The sequence below is a fragment of the Mesocricetus auratus genome, unplaced genomic scaffold (genome assembly GCF_017639785.1).
Source record: "Mesocricetus auratus isolate SY011 unplaced genomic scaffold, BCM_Maur_2.0 Super-Scaffold_100010, whole genome shotgun sequence".
NCBI lineage: Eukaryota > Metazoa > Chordata > Mammalia > Rodentia > Cricetidae > Mesocricetus > Mesocricetus auratus.
The window spans coordinates 83,926,831-83,946,784 of NW_024429194.1; the positions used below are offsets into that span (position 1 = coordinate 83,926,831).

The following is a 19,954-nucleotide window of genomic DNA, read 5'->3' on the forward strand; positions in this document are numbered from 1 at the left end:
ATTGGTTCAGGGGTATAGTTGCTTTTTTTTTTTTTTTTTTTTTTTTTGGTTTTTACGAGACAGGGTTTCTCTGTATTGTTTTTGGAGGCTGTCGGTCCAGCCCGGCCTCGAACTCACAGAGATCCGCCTGACTCTGCCTCCCAAGTGCTGCGATTAAAGGCGTGTGCCACCACCGCCCGGCGGTATAGTTGCTTTGATGTAGCAAAGTGGCTCACTATTTTCTCCCCTCACACATCCTTTTGAAGTCAGCTATTCTGAGCCTTACAAGCCTTCTTGCTTGCCTCTGCTACACTTGGCCTTCTCTAACTTTTTCTACTTGGTCCTACTTCCTTCTCTGACTGACTCTTTTGAGACAGCGTCAATTTCAGACCTTAGCTGGCCTGTGATTATAGAAATCCACCTGTCTCTGACTCCTGAATGTTGGATTAAAGGCATGGGTCACCATGATCAGCTGTTTGTTTGGTTTTGGTTTTTTTTTTTTTTTTTTGGTTTTCCAAGAAAAGTTTTCTCTATATAACAGTCCTGATTGTTCTAGAACTCACTCTATAGACCAGGCTGGCCTTGAACTCACAGAGATTTGATTGCCTCTGCCTTCTGAGCTCTGGGATTAAAAGTGTGCACGCACCACCACCACCACCACCACCACCCCCCGTTTGTTTTTTTTCTCATTTATTTATTTATTTATTTATTTATTTATTTGGTTTTTAGAGAAAGGGTTTCCCTGTATTGTCTTGGAGCCTGTCCTGGAACTCTCTCGGTAGACCAGGCTGGCCTCGAACTCACAGAGATCCGCCTGCCTCTGCCTCCCAAGTGCTGGGATTAAAGGCGTGTGCCACCAACGCCCGGCTCATTTATTTTATATACTTACCAGCTTCCTCTCCTTTCTCTCCCCCAACCTCCCTTCTACATCCCCCCACACACACCTATCCAATTGCAATCTCTATTCAGAAAGGGGCAGGCCATGTCACATCAAGTTGAGGCAGTACCAAGCTCCTCCCCCTGCATCAAGGTTGGGAGAGACAACCCAGCATGGGGAATGGGTTCCCAAAAGCCAGCTCACCCTGGACAGGTCCTGACCCCACTGCTAGGAACCCCACAAACAGACCAAGCTACACAACTGTCACACACATGCAGAGGGCCTAGGTTGGCCCCATGCAGGCTCCTTAGCGGTCTACAGAGTCAGGAAAGCTCCAGCAAGCTCAGGTCAGCTGTCTCTGTGGGTCCTGTCATGACCCTGACTTCTCCGGCTCATACAATCCTTCCTCTCTCTCTTCAACAGGACTCCTGGAGGTGGTCCAATGCTTAGCTGCTGTTTTCTTTAATGTTTTTGTTTTTATTTGCATTGGTGGCTTACTGCATGTATGCCAGTGAAGTCACCAGAACCCCCGGAATTGGAGCTATAGACAGTTGTGGGCTGGGGTCCTTTGGAAGAGCAGCCAGTGCTCCTAGCCACTGAGCCATCTCTCCAGTGCCCCCCTTTTTTTCTGTGTGTGTGTGTGTGTGTGTGTGTGTGTGTGTGTGTGTGTGTGTGTGTGTGCGCTAAACATCAAGAGCTGCCTCAGGGTCTGTTTAGTGTGGAGCGCCCTGCTTCCTGGCTGTCTCCTCACTAACCATTCCCAGCATTTCCTTACTTTTTGGCCCTGTCCCTTGGGCGAGTTATTTAAATCTTTTGGCATTTAGGACTTTCACCAGAAAAATATGGTGGATGTTCGCCAGGGCACAGTGAGTCAGGAAGACAAGAGATGATGGCTCTCTACCTGGGACAATGAGCTCAACCAATTTGTCTTTCCCTTCTGCTTTTCTAGCATTGCATTGTAATTTCTGTTCCTCCCTCTTCCTATCTTCTTCAGTCTTTTTTTTTTTTTCTTGAGACAGGGTTTCTCTGTTCTGACTGTCCTGGAACTCTGTAGACCAAGCTGGCTTCGAACTCACAGAGGTCTGCCAGCCTCTGCCTCCCTAGTGCTGGGACTAAAAGTGTGAGCCGCCACCACTGCCTGTGTATGGGTCTTATGCATGTAAGTCTGTGTACCACATACTACATACACACTGTGCTTAAGGAGGCCAGAAGACAATGTGAGCCACCAGTGGGTGCTGTCAATAGATTCAGGCCCTCTGGAAGAGCAGTGGGTTTTTTTTGCTTTTTGTTTTTAGACAACTTCTCTGTGTAACATCCCTGGCTGCCCTGGAACTTGCTTTGTAGACCACACTGGCCTTGAACTTGCAGAGATCCACCTGCCTCTGTCTCCTGAGTGCTGGGATTAAAGGTGTGCACCACCACCACCCTGCAAGCTGCCAGTGTTCTTAATTGTTAAGCTATCTCTGCATGCCAGGGAGTTTTACTCCCTCCTCCTTTCTTGTGGTCTAATTCAAAGACCAAGTCTTCAACATTTTTAAATTAGATTTATTCATTTTTTAATGTGTGTTTTGCTTGCATGTATGTATATGCATCATGTGCAGGCCTGATGCCTACAGAGGTCAAAAGAGGGCACTGGGGCTGGAGAGATGGCTCAGAGGTTAAGAGCACTGACTGTTCTTCCAGAGGTCCTGAGTTCAATTCCCAGCAACCACATGGTGGCTCACAACCACCTTGAATGAGATCTGGTGCCCTCTGCTGGCATGCATACACTGTATACACAATAAATAAATGAAATATTAAAAAAAAAAACAAAAAACATAAGAGGGCACTGTGTCCCCTGCAAGAGGAGTTAGGGACAGTTGTGAACCATCATGTGGGTGCTGGGAATTGAACTCAGGTCCTCTGTAAGAGCAGCCAGTGCTTCTAACCCTTGAACCATCTCTCCGTCCCATTTTTATTCTTGTTTTTCATTAAGATAGGATCTCATGTAGCCTAGTCTGGCCTCAAACTTGTTGCACAGCCAAGGATGACCTTTAGCCTCTATCCTAATGCCCCCACTTCCCTACTGCTATGGTTACAAGAGTGAGCTACTAGTACCTACATCTGCAGCTGTGTTTATAACTGCTTCCTCCTTCACTAGACCTCAGTCTAGGCCCTGTATGTAGTAGGCAGGCATCTAATCACTGATCTGCATCTCTGGCTTATATTTTTCCCACCTAAGGTCCTGTTTTTCAGCGTTGTTCTCAAAAAACAAACCAGCAAAAAATAAAGTAAAATAAAATAAAAACCTTGGGGCCAGAGAGATGGCTCAGTGGTTGAAGGGGCTTTCTGATAACTAAGTCTCAGGTTCGAGAGCCTACATGGTGGAGAGAACAGTCCTGAAAATGGTCTTTTGACATCTCCAACCCAAATGCATACATGTAACAAAAATGTAAACAAACACTTTTTTGTATGTTTGAGATAGGGTCTTACCTTTAGTCCTGGCTGGCTTCAAGCCTGAGGGGGTCCTTCTGCTTCTCAGCCTCAGGCAGGTTTATTACTGTGGTGGGATTACAAGTGTGGGTGGTCACCACAGGCTGTTTTCTGGCTTTAGCATGCTATTACACATGAGGATCATCCATAGGCTCTATACAAAGGGGAGGCCTTGTAATTCAACAGCGGGATGTAATCAGGCTGGAGTATAAGAGAGGGCAGGTAGTGAGTCTGGGGGCGGGGTACAGGTACTTGGAAGCCATGTGAAAATCTTCTTAGAAATAAGGATAGCACAGGTGTTATTCTACTAGTATGTCACTAAAGGTGGGAATGTGGCTTTATCATTTTTTTTTTTTTTTTTTTTTTTTGGTTTTCGAGACAGGGTTTCTCTGTGGCTTTGGAGGCTGTCCTGGAACTAGTTCTTATAGACCAGGCTGGTCTCGAACTCACAGAGATCCACCTGTCTCTGCCTCCCAAGTGCTGGGATTAAAGGCGTGCGCCACCAACACCCGGCTGGCTTTATCATATTTATACTGTGAAATATATCCAGTTACATATAAACTAGAAGGGTATAGGGGACTGGATATGAAAAATCAGTTGGGCTAATGCAGTGGTAAAACCAGGTGTGGTGGTTTATACCTGTGATCCCAGCACATAAGAGGCTGAGACAGGAGGACCCAAGTGTTTGAAGCTAGCCTGGGATACATAAGGCATTTCAGGCTAGTCTGGCTGCCTGACTAGGTCCAGTCTTTTTTTTTTTTTACACTTATTTATGTAAACAGTGTTCTGTCTGCATGTATCTCTGCAGGTATAAGAGGGCACCAGATCCCAATACGGATGTTTGTGAGCCGCCGTGTGACTGCCAGGAATTGAAATCAGGACTTTTTTGGGAAGAGCAAACACTGCTCTTAACCACTGAGCCATCTCTCCAGCCCGTGAGGTCCTGTCTTAAAAAACAAAACAAACAAACAAACAAACAAAAAAACAAAGAGAGGAAGATATTCTTGCTGTGTTGCCCAAGCTAGTGTCTATCTCCTGGGCTCAAGGAATCCTCCTGCCTCAACCTCCTGAGAAGCTGGGACTTGGCAAAGGTCAGTCATTGGGAGTACAGTGGCAAAATGAACAGATCAGAGAAACTCAGGAAGTTGAGAAGTGTCCAGGTCTCGTGGCAGGAAGTTAAGTGTGCATTTATAGGTTACATATTTGCCTCCTTTTCCCACCAGAAACTGCTTAATGTCAGGAAAAGAGGGGCAGTGGAGCTCATGGGCATTAAACAGCATTCTCCTGACATTATGGAATGTAACTTCTGCAAAGGACATCATCAGAGAAGAAGAGCCAGAAGGACAGGAAGCAATGCCATGGTCAAAGCACAGCTGGGATCCTGGGAACAAGTTTCCGGTATATAGCTGGGAGGCAGGAGGAAGGAGTGGTGATGCCCTAAGACATGATGGGTCTTCTTTGTGGGCATGTGAGAAAGGAGGCTGTCACATAGCCTAGGCGTGCTCAAACTTGTTGTATAGTCAAGAAAGACCCTGAACAACTGGTCCTTCTGTCTCTAACTCCTAAGACCCAGGATTACAATTTGCACATTCACCCTGCTGGTTGAAATTTAAAAGTCTTTGGCAATGAAGATTTTCATGTTTTTGTTTTTTTCCAATTTCTATTTGTCAAACTAAAACCTAAACAAGATGTGGGCTTGTTTATAAACATGTCCCAGTGTTTATAAACTTGTTCTTCTGTTTTGAAAGCTGGGATTAAAGTCGGGATCTAATACACTATCACTGAGCTACATCCGAAGGCTTTTTTCTTTTTCTTTCTGATTAAGGTGTAAGTCACAATACCTGGCCAGTGTTTACAATCTTTATGAAGAATGAACTGGATGGTATGTAAGATGATTCCAAGTGCTTTTAAGCATTGGTCCTTCTGAGCTTTCTTGTGGTGCTAGGTTTTGAACTCTGCCTTGCACATACAAAGCATGGACTTTACAGCTGGGTGGATCCCACCCCACTTAAGTGCTCAAATGACTTCTGACCACCGTGGGTTTTACCAGCAGCAGAGGTGAGTGTCCATTAAATGGGTGCACGTATGTGGCATGCTCCGAACAGCGCAGAACTCCATTGGGCTTCATGTAATGCCACACAGCCACTAGACAGTGTCAAGCATGGTGTTTCTGAAGAGTTTGCTGCTGTCTGAGAGAGCTCAGTTCCCTTTCTAGCAGCTAACAGCAGCAGAGAGACATCTTCTCTCCTCTTCTACCCCAGAGTTAGGGCAAACATAAATAAACAAGGACTCAACAAGACACCAGGCAATAGCAAAAGATGACCCTCAGTGCACCATGGCAGGTAACACCAACTCCATGACAGGTAGCAAACAGCAGAAACAGACTGACCAGACTAGTTTAGAAGAAGGCTCAAACTCAAATGTAGAACTTCTGGCATGCTTTTGTGTGGACCAGAAGGGATGGGAGGGAAAAGATGTGTGTGTGTGTGTGTGTATTGAAGGAGTCAGTGCAAATTAAACAGAATAAATCCAGAAACCACAATAGTAAATGCTTAGCAGCCAAACACATTTATTAGTCTTTTTTCTTTTTTTTTCCAGGAACTCAAAAATATTTTTGTAGTTATAATGTAAGCAACTGAGTTGCACATAATACAATCATATCTTTTCAAAATAAAATAAAATAAAAACTAAACAAAAACAAAATAAGCTGTTTAAAAGCCCCCCCAAAAAAACCCTTCAGAAAACTTTTCTATATGCGTTACATCATCTCTCAGTTTTAATGAAATGACTACGACTTTATTCCTTATTACTCAACCTGTCATAACCCGGTAAAACACCACCCTTCAGTTTGTTTGTTTTTGATATATATATATATATATATATACACACACACATACATATGTATATAGATATATATATATACACTTTGAAATCCAGCATGAGAAATACAGTACCTGCTATGGCAAAAAATACACATAAAATGCAACTTTTCAGCTTATTTGTACATTAGTAGAGTTTAACATTTTTTTTAAGTGAACCAGTGATTTTAAGTACCACTATACTAAAAAAGTAAAATAAAATATAGAAAGGGGGCTGGCCTGCCGTGCAAGTGAACCACCAAAGTGCCTAGTTTCTGTGTCCATGTTAAACCAGTAAGATGAGCAACTTTGCCATATGGGAGTCTGACTGGACCTCTAGGTTAAAAAGACAATGCCACATCCTTTTCTCCCCTCACATCCGTAAAACTATCACCTGCATTTTCTACTGCCCATCGGAAGAGAGAAAAGAAAGTCACCAAAATAATATCGTAAAAGCGATTTCAAGTATAAGAAAACAAAACACTTGTAGGTAACTTGCAGAGAGCATCAACATATGCAGCGATTTAGTCCTTTTGACAGGTTGTTTCTGCTGAGTGTTTCAGATGAGAGGATTTTTGCGGTACCTTCTGTTTGTGTGCAAAGTTGGAAAGCTGCCTCTTAAAACTTCAGCTTCCTTCTGGTGCCTTTCTCTGAACCTTTTTGATTAAAGGGGCAAAGAGGGCCATTGAGAGCAGAGAGGAGGAAGTGAACAGGGTGTCACAATGAGTTAAATAGGATCTCTCTCCTCCTCTACCACTTCCCCAGGTCCTCTCACCTCTGGTTCAGCCTCAGTGACCGCTTGCTGAAGGGCCTCCCACTCACTGTTTCCTGATTTGGTAGAATGAATTTCACTATGTAAACATAGCCCCCTAGGATTACAGAACCCAAAGCAGCATTTGTATCTCCATCGAAAGGGAGAAAGATAAAACAGTCCAGAAACCTCTCCTCAGGTTGCTTTTGTTATTGGTTTTGGTTGCTCAGAACAGGGCTGGATGCAGAATGAGAAGTAAACAGATGGTGGGGAGTTGGGGAGTGGGCATGGTTGAGTAGTTGGATCTGCTTTATTTTCCCTCCCAGAAGAGATTTTTTTTTAAACCTGTTAAAAATGTTCCTGCACCTTAAGTCGTGCTGAAATTAAGGCCAAGGGTGCAGAATCTTGTGCACATGTCTGTGAGCACACTAGAGGTGCCTGCACCATTTTGATGTCTTGTGTTGAAACCACTGCATACACTTTGGTCACTGGTGTGTGCAAAGGGTGGAGGAAGGGGACATCCCAGGAAAGAGGTGCAGACATCAGCGAAGCCCTTTGGGAACATCAGAGAGGAAAACAAGGGCAGGCGGAACCCTAGCGATGAGAGGAAGCACACTGATAGGCAAGGGCCTCCAGACAAACTACAGAAGTAAAATCCAAGTGGACAGTGCCAGTCAGAAGATGGGTAGGGGATGCCCATGCACTTTCATCAAGATTCTTCCCTCAAAGGAAGTCGTCAGTGAACAAGATCAGGGAGAGCACTTAAAGAGCTTGACAGATAGGGTTTGAGTTAAAGTGGGATAAAAAAGGGAGTCTTCTAACCTTGTCTCAAGGGAGCCCAAGTCTAGGAGGGCAGCAGCTGTCAATGCCCTCACAAGCAGCATGTATCAACGTGTTTCCTCTAAGAATGTCAGCTTTAAGCAGCATGGAGGAAGCTCTGAGGATGCACAGGGTTTTAGCTGAGTTTCCTTCTAAGTAAGAAATGTACTTCCAGAGCATTGCTGAAAAAGCCACAGGATAGACTGCAATACCAGGGACTGAGCTCCACTGGGGAACTTAAGAACCACACTAAAGGGAAAGAAGTGTGGGCATGTGAACAAAAATGGGCAAAGAACTCAAGTGCTGGGTACAAAACCTTCTGAAGTTCCTGGAGGGGATGGAACATATATGGAAGAGAGAAATTCAGACACTCCCTACCCTGGGACCTTGGTGCTAGAATAGATGGCACCTAGTTAGGGCATGTATAGCCAGTGGTCTGCTGTCCTGTGCTGTGGGGAGGAGGAACACTGGGAGAAAGCAGCCATCCCATAAACCCAAAGCTACCCCCACTGACCTATCTTGCTTTTTCTTCTTTAACATGCAAATAATTCAGATCTGAAACTTCTGACGGCTTAAAATGCAAGTATCATATTTTAGGGTTATTTTCACAGCAAAGAAAATGTTTCAAAGACTTATCCGGTTATTTACACATCCTTATTTTATAAAGAATAGCTCGACGGTTGGTGGTGGCGCATGCCTTTAATCCCAGCACTTGGGAGGCAGAGGCAGGCGGATCTCTGTGAGTTCGAGACCAGCCTGGTCTACAAGAGCTAGTTCCAGGACAACCTCCAAAGCCACAGAGAAACCCTACCTTGAAAAACAAAACAAAAAAAGAATAGCTCACTGATGTTAAGAAAGGAGGAGTGAAGGGTTTACATTGCAGGGCAAATGTACCTTGAGGTATCGTTTTGCATCAGACACTTGAAACATCAGGATTTTCTTGTTGTTTTGCTTTGTTTAAAGGCAATTGAGCAGATTTGGAACCCTGATAAGATCATGCCTGTGCAACCTCGCACAGACACAAAAAGACTGTGATCAAGTCTGTCACCCATTACAGTACTGTGAACATAACAGAGACTGCTGTGTGGAAACACTGGATACAGGCTGAACGCCTCTCACTTCTCATACTGTGTGCTGTAATAATGCCTAGACCAGGGTAATGCAGGTGCCATGATTTACCACAGTCCCACTCGACAAAGGAATTGTGGGGGAAGTACAAAGGCCTTCCAGTGCTCCACACCTCACTGCACAGCAGCTCAGTACAGGTGAGGGAAGCAGGGATCAGAGATAGCAGACAGGGAAGGAAAGCCTTTTTTTTTTTTTTTTTGCTTGTCAATCAGCAGCAGGCAACAGCCCTCTTTCTCAGCTCTTAGGAATGGTTCCCTTTACAATGATTGACAACAAAGAAACGTGAGAGAGGAGTTTTCAAAATGATGTAAGGATGAACTCTCAGGTCAGCAGAGTGTGGCATGGTTTCCTGAGCTTGAAAGGGTTCTGAGTTCAGAGAATACTGGAGCCTTTAACTTTCCATGGCTGCCCTGGGTTAACACTGCATGGCCAGTATCAAGAATCCTGCACCATAATGATGGACAGACATGGCAGATCCCCCCAGAATTTGCTTCGCAATTAGACCTGCCAGAGGGCGGGGTCTGGGAGGGCCCTTTTGCCCTCACTATGCTGACCTGGTGAGAGTCCCCTCCTCTTCCCTTCTCAGACATGGGGATACCATGGACACAGAAACTGGAAAACATAAAAATGCAAACTGACTTCTTTTCCCTCTTCCCCCTTTTCAGAAAATGCATAGTTACAAACTCAGATTACAAAATGGAGCAAGGATAACCACATAAGGACCCTTTTTGTGTTTGAAAAAACAAAAAACCCCACAAAAACAAACCCAACAACCTCTTGTTAAATTCACATTTGCATAAGAATACATCCCAAGGCAACCAGGAGTGAGTGAAGCCTCCCTTTGTCTTCCTGAATGAAGTGGAGGGAACCTTGGAGAGTGCTTTCCTCTGTGGGGGAGCTCTGAGGATGGTGGAAGATAGGGAGTGGGAGAGGTGGGGTTGTTGAAAACAAACATGAAACAAAAGAGGCTATAGATTTCTAGGTTTAACTACAACAGTTCTCAAGAACTACAATATGATTTTAGAGATTTTTTTTCTTTTTTAAACACTGGTCTTGATTCTTTCAAAACCTTTCTCTTTGCGTGCAATAAATACCCTGTTCACATAAGTAGCAACATTGCTGTGACTTGCATTTGGGAAGACCACGGCATCCTAAGGCAGAGAGGGTGAAAAATCCACCTTCTGCAGCAAAAAGCCAGAAATGCCTTCTCTACATGCATGAACAGGTCACCAAAATCACCACATCCCAACTGCTCCAGTGCTTACAGAAACACACACATTCACTCAAACATGCAACTAGAGAATACAGATGTACACAGATGACCTGCATTGGACTAACCTGGGCTTTGCTCATAACCTCCCAGCCGGAGACCCAGAATCCCTTCAGTACAACCACACTATGCAAAATGGGGGCTCATGAAAATCCAACAGATATCTGGGGACTGCCAGGAGACTCTGACAGACCACAGTTGGTCTCTGGACTGACAAAGGCACATTCAGAAATAGTACAATTAAGAGATTCCTTGGAAAAGATTTAAAGGGGGTAGTGTTTTAAACACAACTATTGTAACATAATCCCAAACTTATGGCAAAAAGAAGTTTCAAGCTAAAACCTATCACTTGGTGAGTGACCATCCTACCTTTACAAGGTATGTGATCTCTTGAAAGATTCCCAAGGGTTTGTTTTGCATAAAGCCCCCCCTCCCCCATTTTTGGCATCATTTTCAGCATCTGTCACCTTTTCCTGCTGTAAGTCACATAAAGTAAGGATGCACCATCTGCCTTTAGTCCCATCACAGCTCCCCCCCCTCAGTGGGGAATGACCCAACAGAAAGAGGGTCCAGGAAGTCAGAAGGGAGAGAAATACAGGAAGGAAGGGTTTCCCTTTTTGAAGAAGTCATTCCAATTTACTGGTACTGGCTAGAAACAGGTCAAATGTAATTGGAAATTTATTTCCAAAGCACTGACTACTCATAGTGTGAGAACTAAGCAGAGGCACATATCGCTCTAGGGAAACGCTATTTCTTTTTTATTTAAAACAGGACATTTCTTGCTTATGAAAAGTGTACCTGGCCTGTCCCCTCCCATGGAAAGGGGAATCTGTCACCATGAGGAACAATTCTCAGCTCTGCAGAGCCTCTGGTCCTTTTCCTGGCATGTGCCCCTTCTTGTTGAAAACAAATCCATGCGCACCTGACCAGAAAGAGCTATTTAAACTCCAAGAGGCAAACATCAGCAGTTTCTGTCACTTTGCTATTATTTTTTGTTGTTGTTGTTTTTGAGACAGGGTTTCTCTGTGGCTTTGGAGGCCTGGAACTAACTCTTGTAGACCAGGCTGATCTAGAACTCACAGAGATCCGCCTGCCTCTGCCTCCCAAGTGCTGGGATTAAAGGTGTGCGCCACCAACGCCCAGCTACTTTGCTACTATCTTAAAAACCATTTAATTGATGGAAATACTTCCCGACTACTCAGGATTCAGTCAGGTGGCCATACACGTGAGGGACAGAGTGGATGCTGAGTTGGCAGAGCCTAGCACTCCAGTGACTAGTGCCCCTCTCTGATCATCTTGTATCTTGTTCTTGTTCTTGTCCGCCTTTGGCAGTGTGGACTGGTGGTGGTGGGGTACTGTCGGCAGTTTATCGAGGATTGATGTTCAGGTTTTGGTTTATGAGACAGAGGCTCTCTTGCTATGTAGACCAGGCTGGCTTAGAACTCACAGAAATCCACTTGCCTCTGCCTCTAAAGTGCTGGGACTAAAGGTGTGTAACACCAAGCCAGGACCGATAATCAGTTTTCACTATTACTATATTTTTAGATCCTTGGAGTTGATAATTTCAAATCTAAAGAATGTGGTATGGCTACCCCCTTTATCAAATTTAAGATTGAGAATGGAACCATCTCTGTTGACAAAGCATATCTTTGGCACTGGCTGTAAGCTATAGGGCATTATTATGGGGAGCATACAAACTTGGGGGACATTCTTGATTTCTTAAAGACTGATGATGTCTTCAGTAGCCCTGTCCTTGTAGATAAAGAACAAAGGGGCTCTGCATGGCCATTGGAATCTAAAGATGGACAGTCACTTGCACAAAGGCTAGAGTAATCCTAGCTGTACTCACAGAAGACAGACATGATCAAAGAAAAAGGTTTCTCTTTGCAGTGACATTAAGAAGTGTAGTCAATACACTGACATGAACTGTGACAAAACCTGGCAAAAACACCTGCAGAATAAAGTTTCTTGAAAACAAAACAAAACATCAAACTCACAGCTAAGAATGTGTCTCTGTTCCTAGTTGAAGACCTCATAGTTAGGACAAAAAAAGCCAATCCAAAGCAGTAATATGCCAAATTTTAACTCAGAGGCTAGGGAAGAACTGGACTTTCTCTACACAAAGACTCAACTGTGCCTCAGTCTTAGAGATGGCTATTGGAAGCAGGCTTGCTAAGATGTCCTATGGACACTGGGTTGGAAAGCAGGCTTGGTGGACACATTTGCTCAGCACAGAGACACTAAGAGTCAAAATGGCAGATTATGAGAGAATAAGTACACAGCATCTGAGGTCGGCGAAATAGAATCTGGCTGTTAACCCTACAAAAATCATACCCCTTCTAAGAAAAGGATGACAGTGATAGTGTAGGGCTGGAGAAATTGTGTGGCTCAGGCATAGAGCGTGCTTGCCTAGCATGGCAAAGTCCTAGGTTTCATCCCCAGCACCAAACTATAAGAAGGGAGTGAAGTCTTTGCAGTAAGTTAATGTCCAGTTTCTGGTAGGTACACTACTGGAACCCTTCCAAATTCTTTGCAGAAATTCTTTTCCCTTTCTTTCTCCTCTTTCACATCACATTCAATTTTGAACACGCTACATTCACAACAGAAGTGGGAAAATTCTTAGAACACAAGCCATTGCGATACCCCTGTTGGCGATACTAACTGAATGGCAATACACAGGTCATGTTTCACCAGGGACTCTCAGGGTAGAATACAGTTTGGAATCTTTGTTGTTTGTGGACCAGTACTGCTATACTGCTATACATTCATTCCTATGAATGTTGGAAAGGGGAAATAAGTTCAAGGATTAAGGGCTGAGACCAAGAGATGCTATATGGATTATTCTTTTTTTTTTTAAACAGCATATCAGAGACCTGTGTGTTTCTCAACCCTTCTACGGGGTCATGGCACTGGGTCTCAGCAGCAGAGGTTCTCCCGAGTGATGGAAGACAGCTCTTTGCCCCACTTGTGCTTTTCTTTTGGCTACTCATATGGCAGACAGAAACCAGTCTGTGATACTCATGAGATATATACATATACATACATATATATACATACATATGTATATATATAGATATATATATATATGTCTACTTACCACTAATTAAGAATTTAAAAGAGCTGGCTGGTAGATCTCTGTGAGTTAGAGGCCAGCCTGGTCTACAGAGCAAGATCCAGGACAGCCAGGGCTATATAGAGAAACTGTCTGGAAAAACAAAAATAGGAGTTGTTTACAGCAAAACAAAACAAATAAAAAGCCCACAAGGAACACCTAGTATGAAACAGAAAGCTCACACTTACAAGCACAAACTAATCTGTACAGTGGTGACTAGCAAGCCTCTGTATATATGCCAGAACGTGCTGGAAGGGTATGCTCACTGAATTTTTCCATGCATAATGAAGTTGCCTAATGTCTTGGTAGACAGGGTTCCTACTAAAGAATACCACGGGAAGGGAAGGGCTTTCTCACCACATTCTCTCTTCTTGGGTCATTGCCAATCAATAACAAAAGCATCCAGAAAGGTGACAAATGGAAGAAGGGGAGGGGCAGGGAGAAGACAAGGAAAACAGAAGTTGAGAAGCAGGAGCCTTCTTCCACTGGCCCAGCACAAAAATACTTTCCCCATCACTGTAACTGTCACCTTTCTACACACGGAAAAGTCAGCACCTATGGAGGGCACACAACACAGGAAAGAACTTGGCATCCCACATTATCAGACAAAAGAAAACAAGAAAAAAAAAACAAGAAAAAGAAAAAGGTATTTAACTTCAATTTTTGTTTATTTTGATTTAGCCCACTGCCTTTGGGGCCTGTCCAGAACCACTCCGATTTCCTTTATAAGCAAGCTTCTTACTAACTGTGGAGTGGTTGGACCACGTGCACATACACACTTGTCCCCTGCTCAGGATGTCTGGGTGTATGTGCGAAGGCACGAAAGCGGTTTCAGAGAATGCAGGTAGCCACCCCACCCACTCACTTTACCTGTGGAGCTGGAGTTTCTTTCCCACTGGGAAGCTTAAAGTTTGAAAGAAGCTGTGGCCATGACCTCTGGCCCCAGGAGGGAATACAAAAGGAGAATTGGGTATGACCAAAATCGAAAGGAAACACTCCACATCTCCACCACCCAGGATGGGGACAGTAAGCAGCAGATCTTCAAAACAGCATTTAAAACAAGCACAACAGTAGCTGGGAGCTAAAACAAAGCAAAACCACTTGTTCCTTATTAGATTCTTCTGTTTCCTCTTCCTGCAACAGATGGAGGTGAAACAGACAGTCTTCATGAACAGAACAGTCCATAGGTAATTTTCCTTTAGTAATGCTTCTATTTAAGATTTGTTTAAAATATTTCCTAACTCTTTACATAGATTCTCAGCAATCCAACAACCACACTACTTAAACAGTTTAGAGCCAATTCTTTTCCTTAAATTGTTGTTTCTTTCTTTATTCCTTTCTTTTTTGATGGGGCTAGAGAGACAGGGAGAAGGGTTGCATCTGAGGACATAAACATGACGGGAGATGTCAGCCCAGCCTTACACAGAAGCTTATAGTGTACTGGCAATCCTACTCATGTACACCAAACACTACCCCATTCAGGGAGGCCGTGACAGCGCTCACAAAACTTAACCCTTCTCCCACAGTTAAGATAATGAATTTACTTGTTGCTGCTAAATTCTTAAAAAATATCTCTATGTATCTTAAAATGTGTGACTCCCCTGTATGATAACAACATTTGGAGACTTCTCTTTTTACATTTTTGTAAGTAAAAATCATTTAAACTTTTTGAAGTTTCAGGAACTTGTAAAAGTTTACTAATGGGAAAGAAACGGCTGTCTATCTAGGATAAGATACATTTAAATAAACCATCTTCAAAAAACTGGCTGCCTACCCTAGAATTCCTGAGAATGCTTGCAAATTTTAAAGCAGGAAAATAAATGTTAAAAACAAAAACACTGTTAAATGCTCCCAGAGTTAGTCTTCATCTAAAATATATATTTATATGTGTATATATATATGTGTGTGTATATATATATATATGTATGTGTATATATATATATATATATATGCACTTTTTGGTCTTTTTTTTTAGTTTTTTAGTTTTTTTTTCCCTTTAAGCTTATGATGGAAGAACATTTTAGCTTCTCGTGTTATTTTTACGTATTTCAAATCCCTCATTATGTCTTGTAAACAAGAGGGGCTCTAGCACCCGGCTTTCACCGTAGTATCGTAAGGAACTCAACTAAGCCTTAGTGCAGGTCAAGGACCCAACAGGCAGAAAGAGGAGGAGGGGAAAGAGGAAGAGAGGGCAGGCAAGGCTATGAACCAAGAGCGGCAGTGGACAGTCCCCGTAGGCTCCTGGGAGTCTGGAGACACTAAGATTTAGCCTTCAGTCTGCAGATGTCTGAATATAAGCTGCTTTCACTTGGACATCTCCACCCACAACACAGCTCTGCTCAAACACTGAGAGTCAGCAGGGCTGGAAGGAGACATTTTGTAGGGCAGAGGTGGGAGGGGGATGGTGGTGATGGAAACCAGAGAGCAGGAGGAAGGCTGAGTCCATGTGAACAAGGTGTTGCAGGAACAAAGCAGAACTTCAAACTCATTTGCCCACCCACCTGCCAAGGGCTCCCAGACTGGCAAGCACAAGTGCCCACAGGAACCAAGCCTGTCAACCTCTTCTGAAGTCAGGGTTATATTCAGTGGGGTAAGCCAAGAAGACTACAGAATTTCCCACTCATTGTCTCACAAAGCCACTTACATGCAATTTTGGTTTTGTTTGTTTTTTGTTGTTTTTCGTTTTCCTATCCATACCCCCCCATACCCATCTACACAAAGACACAAGCTGAAAGTCAAATACATTAGGCATTGTTGTATCCTTCACTGAAGATGCTAAAGAAAGAAAAACTCCCTTGTCCTCAATAGCAGCAAGTCACAGAGGACAGCAGAGGTCTGCTCCCACCAGGGGTTGGAATGGGCAGGTAATTGCTGGTACAGAATGTCGGCACTTCATGTTGAACAAACAGTACATTGCAGACTGGGATATCCACACAAGTGCTAGCATGTTACCCGCACACATCTCCCCACCCCCTCCCCCCATCTATTTTGTATGTAAGGATTCCCCTTCAGGTTTGCTTTCACTCTCGTCACAATAAGCAGTTTGATATATTTTGATTCCAACATAGTACATACATGTTGTTGATAACTATGGATTAAACATTGCCTCCTGTTCGGCCCAGAGAACTACTACATTGATGCTTTTTAAAAAAAGTCTTTAAATACCAAACAACAACAACAACAACAACAAAACAACCCCCCCCCCACATTACAAGGAAGAAAAAAGAGGTCAAAACCAAAACAAGGTGCAATACTTAAGTCTTTGCTAAGTTATTTCTGCCTAAGCAAAACCACATACACAGGAAACACAACACAGAGAAACAAAGGGAGAAGCCTGAAGTACACACTGGTTTAAGAACATTCGTTAAGTAAACGTTTCTGTCAGTGATGGCCTGGTGCTGTAACACGCCACGGCCTGGCACAGGTAATGCTCAGCGAGAGAGGAGCAGAGGGAGTAGCTGCGATGCTTTCAGGAGGCTGCTCACAATTTGCTGTTTTCCTCAAATGATAATGATAAACAATAAGAATATTCAGTTTGCATTACCTGATTCCTTTTTAAAAAATCCTCACACCTGATCACATAAAAGTGGGAACACAGTTTTTCTGCTTTTGAAGCATCACATGATTTAAAAATTACTGAATTTTCTGTTCCCATTCAAAGTAGCTTTTAAAAAGGCCTGTTTGGGACTTACAGCTCATTTCACAGCACAGAAGTGAGCAGCAGGTGCTCTAAGAGGTACCTCTGCCCCAACTGCTGGCCTTGGCAGTGCTCCGCTCTGCTACTAGGTCAAGAGAAAGCTGAGGAACCTCATATCCCGGCGACTGCTCTACTCACTGAACAGCACCCTTCGTCTCAATGCAGCCCGAAGAGGCTTGAGTTGCAGCAGCTTCCTGTGCTCCTGTGTTCTCATAGGTAAAAGATGAAAAGCAGATGGCCGGCCAGCCAGCCTGCGAACTGTCAGCAATGCAGCTTTCAGAGAAATCAGGGTCGGCTGAGATGAGGAGGGCAGGACGCAGGCACACAGAGACATAGAGGAGGATGCACACAAATGCACATGAACACACGTGCACACACATACCAGAACAAGCATGCCTGGGCAGTTACATGTGCCAGAACACACTGGTATTTATCAACCAGCCAATCACAAAAATTTTCCTTTTTTTTTTAAGTTTTTTTTTGTTTTTGTTTTTAAAGTGAGGCTCCGTCAAGTCTTCCCTCCCCCCTCCCCCAACAATTCTTTTGAATTTCCCTCCCACCCAAACATGGTAGACCTAAGGACGGAAACACACCCAGTGCAAACAAAGTTAAAAAGCTATTTTTTTCAGTATATATGTTTCTTAGCAACAACTTCCATATAACATGAAAAAAGTGAAAAACTAGAAACTAATTTTTTTAATTTTTTGTGTTTAAATTTAAATGGTATGTGTACTTGCTTCACATTGTCTTTCTAGGTTGGCGTTCATGATTCAAGTATTTCAAGAGTGATATGTTCTCTTTTTGGATTCATATTCCAAACGAAAAAACTGAAGTTTTAAGGGAGGCAACTATGTGCTCAGACAGTCTGTCAATGACCCACCTTTTTTCTCTCTCCGTTTTCTTTTTTCCTTTTAAAAATGTATTTATTGCAAGTTGAAAAAAAAAACGAAAAGGTCAAGTTAGTGCTGCTGCTGTTCCAAAAAAGGTCACGAGGTCAGAGTTGAAAGTTCTAAGTTCAGATTGAATCCGACCCTCCTCCCAGAAGGTCACCAGGTAGTAAAGGAGCAGGGCTGCCCATCCTGTGGGGATCTTCCACCGTTGAGACTCCCCACAAGCTAGAAGAATAGTTTGGGGGACCCCACAAGGAAGTGCCAGCAAGATCGGCCCCACTGCTGCCACCAGCGCTGCTGCTCCACTGCCCGAGCCCGGTGGACCCACCGAAAAGGTTCAGCGCAGGTCCAACGGGGTCTGCCTGGTTCTGGCTGGTCTCCAGAGACTGCCATCCTGTGGCAGGTGCGCTTGGGGTTGCTGCAGGTGTAGGAGGCTGAGCTTGAGCCAGAAAGCGGCTGACTTCATCTTCAGTGGCAAACTCGGCCAGGATGGTAGTGTTTCCCAACACACACCTGGAGGAAGAAGAGAGCGATGTGACCTAGAAGATCAGGAGCACAGGAGGGCTCGATGCTGCCAGCCTCTGCCACTGTGTGTCTGCATGTTTGCTTGCTTATTGATTGATTGATTGATTGATTGATTGAGGTGTGGCCTCACACAGCCCAGGCTGACTTTCTGCCTCTACCTCCCAAGTGGTGAATTTACAGGTGTGTGCCATCATGTTTGGTTTATGCAGTATTGGAGACAAGAACAACTTCCAGTCTACCTGTATGGGGTGTGCATGTGTGTGTCAGAGACAGAGATGAGAGACACAGAGAATACAGAGCACAGAGAATGCTTTGGACAATGGCACCAGCCTGAACAACACAATGCTGTGATGCTGAATCTACCAGTATATTATAGAGCACAGAGGATACTTTGGACAATGGCACCAGCCTGAACAACACAATGTTGCGATATTGGGTCTACCAGCATATATTTGTTGATATCAACCACCAACAGTGACCCAGAAAGTAACCTTAACCCTAAGGTGAACTGTGGACTTTGGTGAATTAGTTACCAATGAATGCACATAAACTGTAGCAAATGGACCATTCTAGTGAGTGATGTTGATAAGGGAAGAGGTATTATTGAGGGAGTGGTCAGGGTTATTATGTGAAGTTGTCCCATCCTCTCAATCTTGCTGTGGATCTAAAGTTTTTTCAAAAAATTTCAAGTCTTACAAAAGCAAGAGGAATGTCAGGTATTTTTTTTTTAACCCCATGTGAGATAAAGAAAGATACCCATTAATATCAGGCAAGGCAGTGCCAACACCCAGAGCACAATTTCCATTGTAAGGGATGGACTTGCTGCTGGGGCTTGACTATCACTTGTTTGTGTTCTCAGTGGATTTTTGTCATGGTGTCTGTGGCCCAATGGGGTCAACACTTTTCTGTCCACTAGAGAAAGAGAATAGTCAGAGTCTGATCCACTCCTGTCCACTTCATGCAAAACCCTGTTACATAATTTCTTCTTGGGCTGGGTGCGATGGCACACAACTTTAACCCCAGCACTTGGGAGACAGAAAAGCAGATCTCTATGAGTTCAAGGCCAGTTCGGGCTCCACAGTGAGGTTCAGGATGGTCCTGGGCCACAGAGAGAAACCCTGTCTCAAGACGTCAAACAAAGCTGGGCGGTAGCGGCACACGCATTTAGTCCCAGTACTCTAGGGAGGCAGAGGCAGGTAGGTCTCTGATTTTGAGGTCAGCCTAGTCTACAGAATGAGTTCCAGGAAAATCAGGGCTACACAGAGAAACCCTGTATAGGAAAACCAAAATCAACCAACCAATCAACCAACCAACCAATCAACCAACCAACCAACCAACCAACCAACCCACTAACCCACCCACCCACCAACCCATCCACCCACACCAAACAAAAAAACAAACAAAATTTCTTATCTATATGCTACCACAGTAAACAGCTAGATTCTAGAATGAAAAATAATAGCATTTGGAATGTTTTGCATTTTCATAAACATTGGTTTTGTTTGTGGTACAATTTATTCACTATACAAATTATTTACACTTGAAGTTCTGATTATGAGCCTATGACATACACTAG

At 43.8% G+C, this 19,954-nt stretch overlaps 1 protein-coding gene across 2 annotated transcripts in view; it reads right to left on the bottom strand.

Annotated features, from left to right (window-relative positions):
* Positions 1–5,877: 5,877 nt before the first annotated feature.
* Tnrc6b (trinucleotide repeat containing adaptor 6B) overlaps positions 5,878–19,954 on the bottom strand; it is a 226,879-nt gene continuing 212,802 nt past the window's right edge. For both annotated transcript variants that reach the window (XM_040754096.1, XM_013111307.3), the window contains one exon: positions 5,878–18,366. In XM_040754096.1, the coding sequence (XP_040610030.1) occupies positions 17,979–18,366 (388 nt within the window). In that variant the 3' untranslated portion in view covers positions 5,878–17,978. The remainder of the gene's footprint in view (positions 18,367–19,954) is intronic.